This window comes from Geotrypetes seraphini, chromosome 8, assembly GCF_902459505.1.
Source record: "Geotrypetes seraphini chromosome 8, aGeoSer1.1, whole genome shotgun sequence".
In the NCBI taxonomy this organism is placed as follows: Eukaryota; Metazoa; Chordata; class Amphibia; order Gymnophiona; family Dermophiidae; genus Geotrypetes; species Geotrypetes seraphini.
Genome location: NC_047091.1, coordinates 120641048 through 120654566, shown reverse-complemented (window position 1 = coordinate 120654566; position 13519 = coordinate 120641048). Strand labels below are relative to the sequence as shown.

At 43.0% G+C, this 13519-nt stretch overlaps 1 protein-coding gene across 1 annotated transcript in view; it reads left to right on the top strand.

The window, feature by feature from the left end:
• The first annotated feature begins 643 nt into the window (after window positions 1–643).
• Window positions 644–13519, top strand: part of MAP1S (microtubule associated protein 1S) — a 29761-nt gene continuing 16885 nt past the window's right edge. The window contains exons 1-2 of the mRNA XM_033955278.1: window positions 644–809; window positions 4507–4608. Coding sequence (XP_033811169.1) covers window positions 677–809; window positions 4507–4608 — 235 coding nt within the window. The 5' untranslated portion in view covers window positions 644–676. The remainder of the gene's footprint in view (window positions 810–4506; window positions 4609–13519) is intronic.

Here is a 13519-nt window from a genome sequence, read left to right as displayed (position 1 = left end):
AGCAAGCTTTAAGCACCAACCCCTTTTGGTAAGGAACAGACAGAGTCCTCTGAAAATGTTACCATATGGCTCCAGAAAAAAGAGCACACAAATAACATAAAGTATTGGATTTGCTACAATTTTCACAGTGGTCAAAGTGCAATGACTTTACACTAAAGGCACATTTTTTCAGGATTCAACCCTGTTTGTGATTTTTATACCATTGAACTAGTTCTGAGCACTACTGACACCTGTTATTAGGTTTTATATTTGCAATAGTAGGTGGCTTTTTTTTGTATTTTTGTAATTGTTTCAGAAGAAAGAGGACAGATTAAAAGACATACAGGTTTTACTTCCATTGCTTTCAATGGAAGTAAAACCCAGAAGTCTCAATCTGTCCTCCTTCTTCTGGAGTCATATGGTAACCCTATCTACCCCAAATGTCAGCCCTCCTGAAATGGCGCAAACACTAAATTCTGCCGAGCTTCAGCCCACTTTATCCACTGTGGATGCTGAAACCCAGAGTGGCTGCGCAATTGGAAAGGGAAATAGAACAACCAGCCTGAGCGACCGAACCGCGTCCCCTTTAAGGGGCGGAGTTTCTGTCCTGGGACCCCCTTCGATTGGTCGGCGGTGACGTCAGCGGGCCGGTGTAAAGGGAGCGTGGCAAAAGCGTGACGTCTGGCGGCGGGGAAAGATGGCGGCACAGGCGGGAGCTGCGGACGGAAGGGAGCTGCAGTCTAACCGCGCCCGTCTGTCCCTGCTAGTTATTGTGGGCGAGTGTGCTCGCCCGGGGTTGCGGCGCAAAGTGCTATGCGAGCTGGAGCGCGGTGAGAAAGAGTCAGGGTGCCGGCTATTATTGGGAAAGCGGGGGAGGGGTGCAGTGCTGCACTGGGAGGGGCGTACAGGGTAGGTGGGGCTGGGCGCGGGGCAGCAGGAGAAGGGGGCGGGGTAGCTCAGCTTGGGGGGGTAGTACGGAGAAGGGGCAGGACAGCTGTGAAAGGGAGCGGGAAGGGGAGGAAGGAGGAGCGGAGTAGGTCAGAAGGGTTGGGGGCAGCACAGAGAAGGGGTTAAAACTGGTGGATGGAGGATGCGATTGGTACCCATGTATCTTATGGGTTCTGTCCATTTATCACTTGAGTTATTGCATCGTTCGGTTTCTTTGCCCAAATCGGCTTTTGGCCCGGTTTTGAGGGGCTATGTGAATTAGTGAAATTAGTTCCTGCTACCTTAATAGGCAATGTTTACTTCTGTGCTTCTATCTTGCAGTTGGAAAGAATTGCATGGTGTTTTGAAAATAAAACGTTTAATAACGGTTTCATTATATTTTATAGACTTCAGGGACCACTCTTGTTGGGTTCTGTGAAACTTTGCTTTGATGTGGTTCTTGGCAGCTTGCCTCTTAAAATACCTGTTTTGTCTGTGGAAGGAAAGTATAAATCTTGTGCTGCTTAGGGCAGCAGGGAATTGGTTCAAGATACCATATTGTCACAGGTTCCAGTTTTTTCTTAGGGTACACAGGAAGAGGAGTGTCCCCCCCCCCCCCAGTTCAAGGTGCATTCCATTCATTTAGGTATTTCCCTGGCCCTGAAGGGTTTTGTACCTAAGAATGGGTTTAATGATTTGGCTGAAGTATTATACCAAAAGATTCCACTATTGGAGCTGTACATCAGTAGCAAACTTTTTCAAGTGTTGTGGGATACCAAAGTCATGGCTTCACCTTCTCCAACACCCCAAGCTAGGGACTTCTTGGGGGGGGGGGAGGTGCAGTTGGCTTGTTTGACAACCCCCTCCCTCCATCCCAAAGGAGTTTTGCTATCATGGGGGCATGATGTGGTTCTCCACAGTATTACCAAGGAGTGACATAAGAAAATATTTTTTTAAGGGAAATGCTGGATGCATATAACAACCTCCCAGTCAAACCAGCAACAGAAATTACAAAAACCTGGATCGGTGAAGAATGATTGAGGGAAAAGCTGCAGATTAGCTTGGGGATCTGTGGCTTTGGCAAGAGAAATAAGTTGGGCTAAATTTTATATTTTTCTTAAATTAACTAATCTATTTTGCATGTCTATAGAATGCCTCTTTTGTTGAGGCTCCAAAGTAGCAATGAGCAATTTTATCACCTTTTACAATAGAGCAGTGTCTCTCAAACTGTATTCCAAGGCACAGTAGTGTGCCCTGAAGAGATTCCAGAATTTATTTTATTTTTAAAAATTCCCTTCAATGGTATACACTAGAATAGATGACAAGATGACATGTACATCACGTATGCAAGAGTCTGTCAGTGTTATGAGGATCTCTATGTGCGTAAGGATAAAACCACCCAGGCAAGCATTATTCTTTGACATGATCGGTCCTTGAAAACTAATGGCAAGTAATTTTAGTTTTATTTTAGTTTTTTATTCAGTAGTTATCCTAACTTGAGCAACAAAGCAATCAAGGCTTTGGATCTTCTTATCTTTGCGAACTTGGATTTTCAGCTGTGATGGAAATTAAATCGGGGGGGGGGGGGGGGGAGAGAACAGCTGCAGACGGTGGATGACGAAATTCATGTTTGCTTGTCGACTATGAGCTGCGTTTTGAGTTAATTTGCATTCAAAAAAGTACATCCATTGCAATGATTAGCAATTACTTTAGTTTTACTGTTACAATTACTTTAAATAACTCTCAAATTTTAATTTTTTGTTGTGTTTTGCAATTTTATCATTCCAATTATAATGTGCCATGAAAAACATTTGCTCCGTTTAGTGGGCCATAGCTAAAAAAGTTTGACACGCACTGCAATAGAGCTTAATGTGTGCTATAAGGATATAAATAATAAAATAAGCAAAGAGCAGAGTTACACTAACAAGAACACATCATGCAATAATTAATTTGGTACAAAAACAGAAGAGATAGGGCTGGTTGATTTCCCTTCTGTTGCAGTCCTTCCATAACAGCCACCCCTGCTCACAAGTTGAACTGAGATTGACTCTTTCTAGTCTCTGAATGACACATGGTGAAGTGTTAAAATGTTGTGGTCTACTGAAAGATATGGTTGGTTTCAGTGCCCTAGCATCACTTGAAATTAATTGGATTTGAATACCCAGAGGCATGTTTCTTGTTCATAGCATAATACCACTAATTGGTTTGATTTGATGGCAAATCATTACATGCCCTCGGTACATTATACAGCAAGCCACACCCTGAGCTAAGACTCTACAAAGCCTTCTGGTGTGATGGATGGAGGAAGGAGGCACCTGCCAAACAGCTTGGGTTCCATCTAGAAACTTGTTCTGTTGGGGGAGGAGGAAGTGCTGCAAGAGCCTCACCCAGAACCTGTCAAATGACATGTAATCAGCTAATTTAATTTGTTTTTGGAGCTGAAAATGAAAGTCAAGAGGCTTCTAGTGAAAATGTGCTGGAGAACAGACCTTAAAACAAACAAAAAAATAAAATGGACACTTACCCTCCACTGCATCGTAGATTAAAATACCTCTGCATCGTAGATTAAAATATTTAAAATATTTATTTATTTAAAAGATTTCTTAACCCCCTATTCCTAGGTGGCTCTACAAATAATAATATACATAAAATAAGACAAACAAAATTTGTACAAACATCAAAGATTACTGATCATTCAGTGAGAACAATTAATTCACAGCACTCCATAATATATTAATCCAAAAACTGGAATAAATCAGAATCATCCATTCATTGGAATGCTTCTATAAAAAGTGCAGTCTTGAGCATTTTCTTAAACTTCTGAATATCAGAAAGAGCTTTTTGCGGTCCAGTTAATTTATTCCACAGAGTTACTCCTATGATGGAAATAGAAGAAGATCTTGAATTCTCATAGTGGACTTTTGAGAAGTCCATCAACGACGATCGTATTGCACCCTCAGACCACAGAGTTCTTAGCATTTTTTAAAGGAGAGGCTTTTGGAGATGTGCTGTGATAAGGTCCAAGCATTCTCTGATCCTCCTGGCCAATGCAAGTTGTGGTTGCAAATCCTGGGTGGGGAGCTGAAAGTAGTGCTTAAAATGTTAAATTCTGCTTTTAGCAGGTTCTCTGGAGGAATATAGGACTCGTGTTCAGCGACTGTTTGAGCCAGTCTGGATCTTTACTCTGCCCCTTGATTAGTGGGTGCAGGTATGTTTCATAACATCTTCAATGTTCAGATTAGTTGTGACACAGGAGTCTAACAAATTTATGCTGTAGTGATGGTGGTGATTCTAGGGCAGGGGTGGGGAATGAAAGCCGCAATCCAGTCGGGTTTTCAGGATTTCCTCCATTGTATGCAAATAGATCTCATGCATATTAATTGGGGAATTCCTGAAAACCCAACTGGATTGCAGCCTTCATTCCCTACCCCTATTCTAGGGTGTCATGCTAACTGAAGAATATGGCTAAATCATACAGGGTAAATGTATATTGGGGGAGAAGGGGGGGGGTCTTCTTTGAAAGATACTCTCAGATTTGCCTGCAGTGACTAGTTGTGGTTTGCTTAGTGATGGTGTCAAATGATATGCCTTCCCCCTCAGGGATACGCTCCTGGGACGTGGATGCAGTGGCCTGTAACCTGGATGATCAGCTGAAGTTGTTTGTATCGAGACACTCTGCTACATTCTCTACGGTTGTGAAAGGTAAGCAGAGTTCCTGTGAGGGCAAATAGTTATTTTTCTGTGGGTGACTTCGGCATCTTTTTCTGGACACACTTTAAAAGTAAGCAGACCAATTTTTTTTTTTTTTTTTTTTTTTACAACAAGAACTTCCATTTTTTCCTGGCAGCAAAGCCTCTGGGTGCAGCAGCTTTGAATCTGATGCAGGAATAATGTAAGAAACCTGAAGAAGACCTGGAATTAGCTACCTGGAAAGGTCTTAAGACACTGAATGTGCATTCCCTTCTATATCTCTACCTTGAGGGAATGGGAGGTAATTTAATCTGTTGGAGGCCTAATCATCTGTCCCTTCTGGCTTATCAGGCACTTGGGTCCCATTGCTTACCCGAGACTATATAACCACACACTGTGTGTGTATTATGCCCCCTGGACATGGGAACTGCTTGTAATGTCTTGGTGGCATGGCCCTTGTGGCATTTCTGCTGTGCAGGATTCCATATCTGTTCTAGGTACAGATCTAGTGACCAGTAACCTTTTGCTTTCCCCCAAGAAGCTTGCTTAGAGGTTTAACCCATGCCTGATTTATTTGCAAAAGTGCCTTCACTTGGATCCTTTAGAGCTGCCAGCTGTGCTCTCAGCATATTGGCTCTGGGATTCATTGCTTTTCATGTAGTTCATAGGCATCCTGGCACTTTCTAAGCTTTAGTGTTGGGGGAGTTGGTCCTGTTAGCCCTCGGGTTAAGGTGTGCCTAGTCTTGGCTCTCTTCCTCATGTGAGCTGGGCAGGTTTGCATATAGAAAGGAAGAAGACATGGGCCAATTTTAACAACAAGAAAATTGAATGCTGGTGCAGAGCAAAACCTTTCCTCTTCCAGATTAGATGGCACATGACATGCACTCCCCATTAGCAAACTGCCTTGCACTTTTCACTCCTTTAGTATGTCTGGGTATTTTTTGGTTATTAATAACAGGTGTCGGGGATGGAATCATTTAGAACTTACAAATTTAATGCCTCACCCTCTATTTCTGTATCATATTTCTGACCTTCCTTCCCTTCACAGTGCTCTGTGTGCATTTGTGGCAGGCCTGCCTGTTGGCTCAGTGCTTGCTGAATTAGGGCTTTGCCCTTACTCTAGGGTTTTGCAGACATGTGGTTCTCCTCCCCCCTCAACTGAATTGTTAAAGGCTCTTTTGTACTGACCTTCCATCTGTTTCTCAGCTGATGGGCTGGTGGTATGTGTGTGGTGGAATTGAACCAAATATCCTGTAAAGGCACATGTGCCAGCCAGCTGAGGCCTAGAGTATCACAGTAGAATTCACTTCCAGTTGAGCTACAAATATGTCAAATTTTCAGATTGTCGTTATGAATGCGCATATGAGAGCTGTAAAGGAAAATGAAGTGTGCAAGTCCTCATATGATTCTGTAGTGAAATTCTGAAAACCAACATAGAAAGCCTTACTGGGTCAGACCAGTGGTCCATCAAGCCCAGTATCCCGTCCTCAGGGTGGCCAATCCAGGTCACTAGTACCTGGCAAAACCCTATAGAGTAGTAACATTCCATGCTCCTGATCCAGGGCAAACAGTGGCTTCCTACTTGAGGGTGGAGCAAGTACCAGTGTCATGTGGCTTGCTGTTCCTCCACTAACACCCCACAGCACTGCTCTGCCATTATACTTCACTCTTGCCCTGTGGTGCACCTTTCTACTCGGTCCTGGAGTCCAGTATATAGAGGTTTGGGTTTGTCTTGTTTTTTTTGTACATGTTGAGAAACTCCATTGTAGTGTGGGCAAACTGGAGCAGAAGTTGACATGGTATGCTAACATGGTATAATGCCTCATTCCACCAATAAGAGCCAACATCATCAGTGATGTTGCAATGGCTTGATTGTCCTTGGCTCACTTTTACCACATTTTGATTTCTAGAGTGGTGCAGTGTACAGAATGACATGGGGACACATTTTTCTCCATCTCTGCAGGAGCTCAATTTACTCGTCACATCCCCGCGATTTTTGTCGCTGTCCCTGCTCCATTCTTGTAAGCTCTACCTTAATCACACAAGCCTTGAACACTTATGATTTTAAACTGTTATGCAGACGAAGACAGAGCTTGCAGGAATGGGGTAAGGACAGTTGACTTTTTAGGCCTCTGAATCTCGCTGTGTGCCCAGAGCTTAAAGGAGCATTTTTGAAGGAATGGTGAGGGCAGGAGATAGGCTGACCTACACTTAGTCGTACTGCAGGGATAATCAAAAGTTTTACGAGGTTGTCGGGATGGAACTTATATGTTGTGACTTATATGATATAAAACCAGGTCTAACACCCGGTCTCAGAAGCCGTCTTAAGTGGCTTTTGAGATTTGCACACGGGAGTCCTATATAGAATCGCTTAACACTACGATTCTCTAACAGGCGTCTTGTCATAAGCACCGGTTAGAGAATTGGGTTGCCGCTGAGCTGATCGTGGCAAAGAAATCTCCCTGCGCGATCAGTTTAGTGGCTGCAGCACGGAACCCGTCCCTCTCCCCTCCCCCCCCCCCCCCCGTGAAGACTACCAGCAGGAAGGATGCCCAGTCTCTCCTGCTGCCACCCCCCTCCAAGACATCCTATGTCTTTTGCTTTGGTTTTGCATTGTCACACATCACCTTAGCACTATCCGTCACATATAGGCCAGTCAACTCATGTCAATATCACATATGTCTTAATTTCAGTTTGATATCGTCATTCATTCTAGTCTATTTATTTAAAAAATATATATACCATATATTACACTCCAATTAAAATTTTGAAATAATCATCCTACATTTCAACCACTATTGTAATGTAATGTAATTTATTTCTTATATACCGCTACATCCGTTAGGTTCTAAGCGGTTTACAGAAAATATACATTAAGATTAGAAATAAGAAAGGTACTTGAAAAATTCCCTTACTGTCCCGAAAGCTCACAATCTAACTAAAGTACCTGGAGTGTAATAGAGAAGTGAAAAGTAGAGTTAGAGGAAAAATAAAAATAAAATAAACATTTTAACAAGACAGCATTGATCTAAATACTTTGGAAGGTAGAAGAGAGGAGAGAAAGGAATAGAAGCATGATGAAGTGTGATGAAGTGGAGCAAGTAAGTTTTAAGTATTTAAGTAAAATTTATCTTTTTAATTAGATCACATATAGATTTTAATTCCTTACATTCATATCTGTAGGACCCCTCAGGAAGATATGTTAGTTGAAACGCGAACCGTGTTTGGTGCCTTTCATTATTCACACATGTGGATTTCCATATGTTTTATAGACTGAATAAAGCCTGCATCAGGAACAATCCATCTCTCTTGCTTTTGTCCGTCATTTTACTGTGGCTATATTGGGTTCTTTCTGTTGCTTGACCGTGAATAACATGAAGAAAGACCTAGCGAAGCTTGAATGGTCTGAAATTTGGTAGCTAACAATTAATGCTAAAGTAACAAGGCCGAAAACAACAAGTCTCCCCTGACCCAAAAAGAAGAACGGGTGGAGGGCAGAGGCAGCTGAACCAAAATCTACCACAAATTAAGTGTGACTTGGAAGCCCTCAGTCTCGCAGCTTGCAATGGGAACACATCCCTAATGCACCAGCTGTCAGTCATACACCCAAAAGGGTATTATCTCTGAAACATCCCTGGGCTGTCCAATTGTATTGAAACTAGCGCACAAATGTGCTAAAAGTGAAAATAAATTGTCAATAATATCACAAAAAATATATAGTGAATTGGTTCAGCTGTCTCTGTTCCCCATCCAGGGGTCAAGTGGCATCCAAAATCAGCCGGGCTGGCTCAATCGCGAGCAAGTCAAAACTAATTGAAAGTACTTAGCTTCTCCGTAAGAATCTGGAGTTCAGGGTAACCAGCTAGAGATGAACCCGTCCAACGGGGCTCCGTTTTGAGGGCAAAACCCCTTCCTCAGGAACCAGCTGTGAAATGTTTTCAGGTAACCAGCCAGAGAAATGGAAAGTCTGGATTGAAAATGGCGCTAAGCAGAGGGGAACGCCTCTGAACATATAACTGCAGAACGTCTGACATAAAGATGTAAACAGACCACATGATGAAAGCCCCGGGAAAATTTTAAAGTGCTCCAGAGTGAAAGCACTCGGAGATAGATAGTAACAGAAAAGGAGGAAAACATTCAATTTGATTTGAAGAGATCTTATAAATCGTTCGATATAAAACCGAGCTGTGAACGGATCATGAAAAGCAGAGGGTACGAATGACAACCCTTTGTCCAATACAGCTTGTTGATCGTATGACAGGGGAATACCAGACAGGTTGTTAACTATTGATTTATGGGGCTCTTTGACCTGGTTTGGGGGGCGAGATTGTTGGTTCAGGTTGGCGTATTGTCCTGTGTTTGTGCCCCTCCATTTGTTTCCCCTTTGCCTTCGATAGCCCCTCCCAGGCCCCCCTCCATTAGGACTAAATGAGTTTATTGAGTGGCATTGCGCTATTTGAATGTTTTCCTGTCAGGGTTTTTCTCCTTTTATGTTACTATCTCTGAGTGCTTTCACTCCGGGGCACTTTTAAATTTTCCTGGGGCTTTCATCATGTGGTCTGTTTACGTCTTTACGTCGGACTTTCTGCAGTTATATGTTCAGAGGCGTTCCCCTCTGCTTAGCGCCATTTTCAATCCGGACTTTCCATTTCTCTGGCTGGTTACTTGAGAGCATTTCAAAGCTGGTTCCTGAGGAAGGGTTTTTTTCCCCTCGAAACGGAGCCCCGTTGGACGGGTTCATCTCTAGCTGGTTACCCTGCACTCCAGATTCTTACAGAGAAGCTAAGTACTTTCAATTAGTTTTGACTTGCTTGTGATTGAGCCAGCCCGGCTGATTTTAGACGCCACTTGACCCCCGGATGGGGGACAGAGACAGTCGAACCAATTCACTATATATTTTTTATGATATTATTGACAATTTATTTTAACTTTTAGCACATATGTGCACTAGTTTCATTACAATTAAGCAGCCCAGGGATGTTTCACAGATAATAACCATTTTGGGTGTATGACTGTGACAGCTGGTGCATTAGGGACATGTTCCCACTGCAAGCTGTGAGACTGAGGGCTTCCCATTCACACTTAATAATTTGTGGTAGATTTTGGTTCAGCCGCCTCTGCCCTCCACCCGTTCTTCTTTTTAGGTCAGGGGAGACTTGTTGTTTTCGCTATTTTGTAGCACTCCCCTTTTGGGTTTTTGCATTGTTCAAGGTAACAAGGCCAGCAAATTGGCACCCTAGTTAAAATCTAGTATAAAGAGTTCTTATCCAAGGTGTGCAGGAAGAGTTCAGCAGGGTGTGGAGAAGGATCTTGACCTGAGGCAATTTATTGAAACCTTCTAGACAGAGTGAAGGTAGATATTAAGAATTATTGGTAGCATACAGTAAATGTCCTACTGTGACTTGTTGACATGGTTAGCGATGTGTGTAGTTAGTCACAAGTGGATGCATGGCTTAAGAAGCAAGTACAGAGTTCATCAGTTAAAATGAAACAGGAGACAAATCGTTAAGAACCCTCACTTCAACTATCAAAACCTAAAAGGTAAAAATGGAGAATGTAAGGAATAGAGAATGGCACGGGGACAGATTTGTCCCCATCCCTCGTAGGAAGTTGATTTCCCCACGAGTTTTGTCTCTGTCCCTGCTCCTGCCCCATTCCTGCAAGCTCTGTCTTAATTGCACAAGCCTCAAACACTTATGATTTTAAAGTGTTTTGATTCTTTCAAATTTTCGACAACTACAAGAATGAGAGGGCATTCCGAAAAATTAAAAGGAGACAGATTCAGAACCAATGCTAGGAAGTTCTTCTTCACCCAACGGGTGGTGGACACCTGGAACGCGCTTCCAGAGGGAGTAATAGGACAGGGAGTTCAAGAAGGGATTGGACAATTTTCTGAAGGAAAAGGGGATAGAAGGGTATAGATGGCTAGTATACAGGTCCTGGACCTGATGGGCCGCCACGTGAGCGGACTGCTGGGCATGATGGACCTCAGGTCTGACCCAGCAGAGACACAGCTTATATTCTTATGAGTCTTATGCAGATGACCGAGCTTGCAGGGACAGGAAAATGTGTTCCCGCGGGGACGGCAAAAAATTTGTCCCTGTGCCATTATCTAGTAAGGAACTGTATGAAACTACTCCTCAAATTCAACATGCAGATTTTGTAAGATATTGGGAAATGGTAATCCTCCAGCTAGTAAATGAAGGTGGCAGATACAATCTTGACAAGGTTACTAAACTAGAGCTTAACCAAGCTACCAGTGATTTGACATGTTTCCAGAGCTGGGCAAGTGTTCTGACAAACTTTTTTAGCAAGGTGTTTTGGTGATCGTTTCGTGGATCTTGCTACTTGATTTGGCAGGTATCTTTTTATACTCCAGTGTGGGGTCATACAGCCTATTCTAGAACTTCATACTGCTAAGATGTTTTGCTGTTATCTTAATAGCAACTCATCAAGTCTTGATTGACTGGAATTGCTCAGACAGGCAAGCTACTGATTGAGGAAAACCCAGCAGGAGGATAAGTAACCATTTTTGTTTCCAGTTAATGATGCTAAAAGTGTTTGAGGTCCACTGGTTGGATTCCCATTTTCCAGGCTCCTCCAGAAGATGAGGTTTAGGGATAACTTAAATGGAGATGGTGGTTATTCAGATGGCTTTTAATCCCAAGCATACGACCTTTCGCTCTTAGATTGATGTTGAAGGTAAATGTGGAGGACACTGACTTTGTGGTAATATATTTTCCCTTGCTTATCAAAAAAATTAATTTGTATTTAAAATCCTGAGGAAGATAGTAGAAAAATTTTAAGGTATTACATAAGGTGGTAAGATTAGTATGTTGAATTGTTGATTTTGATTGGGAAGGATTGAAAGGCATTTTTTTTAGAGGCATTGAATGTCTTGTGTGTTGGAAGCTGCTTAGATTTTTATTTGAAAAGCAACATTAACAAACGATTTCAGTCAGAATTGCCACTAAATATCTAGAGTCCTAAGAGCTGCTGAATGATACATGGAAGTGGTTAATTTGTGCATGGTTTCCTAGTATCTCTTCACCATTTCAGGAATTTTTCTGATGGTGACAGGTTTTTCTGTACAAATCACTGTAGGGGGGGGGGAAAGATTCATCCCCCACCAGATCATTAATGCTTGCCTGTACACTCGTCCTTGTGCTGCTTTTGCTTAGGATTACCTGTTGCCCTCTGCCAGTGAGTGACACGTGCTGTGATATGGGCAGTGTCAGCAGAGCATTTCCCTTGAACATTGGGGATGAAGCAAAGTTGTGAACTAGGGATGATGAACTGAGCTGCTGTAGCTGATTGGGTTGGAGAGTTGGTTATGGTTTTTCATTTTAAGATTTGCTATACCGCCTGGGCTATACACAGATCTCGGCGGTTTACAATAAAATAAAAATGGCAAAGAACTAAAAAGATAAGACAGCACTCGGTCAGACCTAAAATAGAAGTAAATGAAAAAAGTTGAGTCTAGGAGATAAAAAGGGTAGAAAGACAACACTAATCACAAACCAGACAAGTTTAAGTTGGTTCAAATTTTAACTTGTATGCCATGCTGAAAAGCTATGTTTTAAGCAGAATTTTGAAATTCTTTAAAGAGTTCACACCATATGTTGAGAGGAAAAGAATTCCAAAGATGAAGGGCAGCAAAATAAAAGTGCAATTAGAGAATGACACGGGGGAAAAAAATGTGTCCCTGTCAGTGTCCCAACCCCGGCCCAACATCCCCTTCACCGCCATCCCCCTTACCACCCTGTCACCATCACCGCCATCCCCTTTACCGCACTGTCACTGCCATCCCATTTACCGCCCCATCCCCACAGCATCCATACAAGCCTCAGTACTGCAATATTTAGCTTATGTCTTCCTTATAAATCAAAGTTCTGGCTGCTGAACTGCAGAAACAGATATTCAGCTGGCAGGGCTTTATTTATAAATTTTATCAACACAACTAATATTCTACTTTATCCTAAAGCAAAGAAAAAGAAAATAAATATAATTTTTTTTTTTTCCTACCTTTGTTGTCTGGTTTCTGCTTTCCTCATCTCATTCAATTCCTTCTATCCACTGTGTGTCTTCTCTCTGCATTTTCCATTTGCTCTGTTATTGTGCCTCTCCTTTCATTCCCCCCCCCCCCCCCCCAATTGGTCTGGCAACCATCTTCTTCCCTCCACTCCCCCATAGTCTGGTAACCATCTTCTTCCCTCTGCTCCCCCATAGTCTGGCATCTGTCTTCTTCCCTTCTAGCATCTTCTCCCCACTCTGTCTTCCACATTTCTCTTCAGCGTCTGTTCCTCTCCACCCTCCTTCAGCGTCTGTTCTATTCCTTTCCACCACCACCCTTCCCTCTCTCCTTCACTATCTGTTCCTTTCTATCACCCTTCAGTTCTCCTCATGTGGCCTAACTATCTATCTCTCTCCTTCCCACCTTCGTGGCGTGTTACAATGTAATTTGTGCAAGCCGCTGGAGCCTGCGAGCTCAGTCCCCGTTCATCCCCACAAACCATCTCGCTTCTGTGTTCCTAGTTTTCCCATTTCTAATATCTCCCCTATATATCTGGCATTGCCTCCCACCCCCCCACCCCCCGTGTCCCATCCCCATGTATGTCCCCTTTATGTCTCTGTCCCTTTGCCCCCATGCGCATAATTTCCCATCTTTCTGTTACCTTCCTGTGTCCAGATTTCCCCTCTTTTCCTCTTCCACACCAATGTCTCTTTTCTGCAACCCCATCTAGCTTCTTTCCCTCTTTCTTCCCCTGCTTCCAGCATCTGCTCGCCTGCCTGTCCTCACCTTTCTTTCCTGTTGTGGGTTTGTTTCTCTCCCTCTTCATCCCCTTGGCCCAGAATCTCTTTCCTTTCACTCCCTCCTTCCTAATGTGAACTGGGAGCATGCGCGATCGCGCGGTCCAGCAGC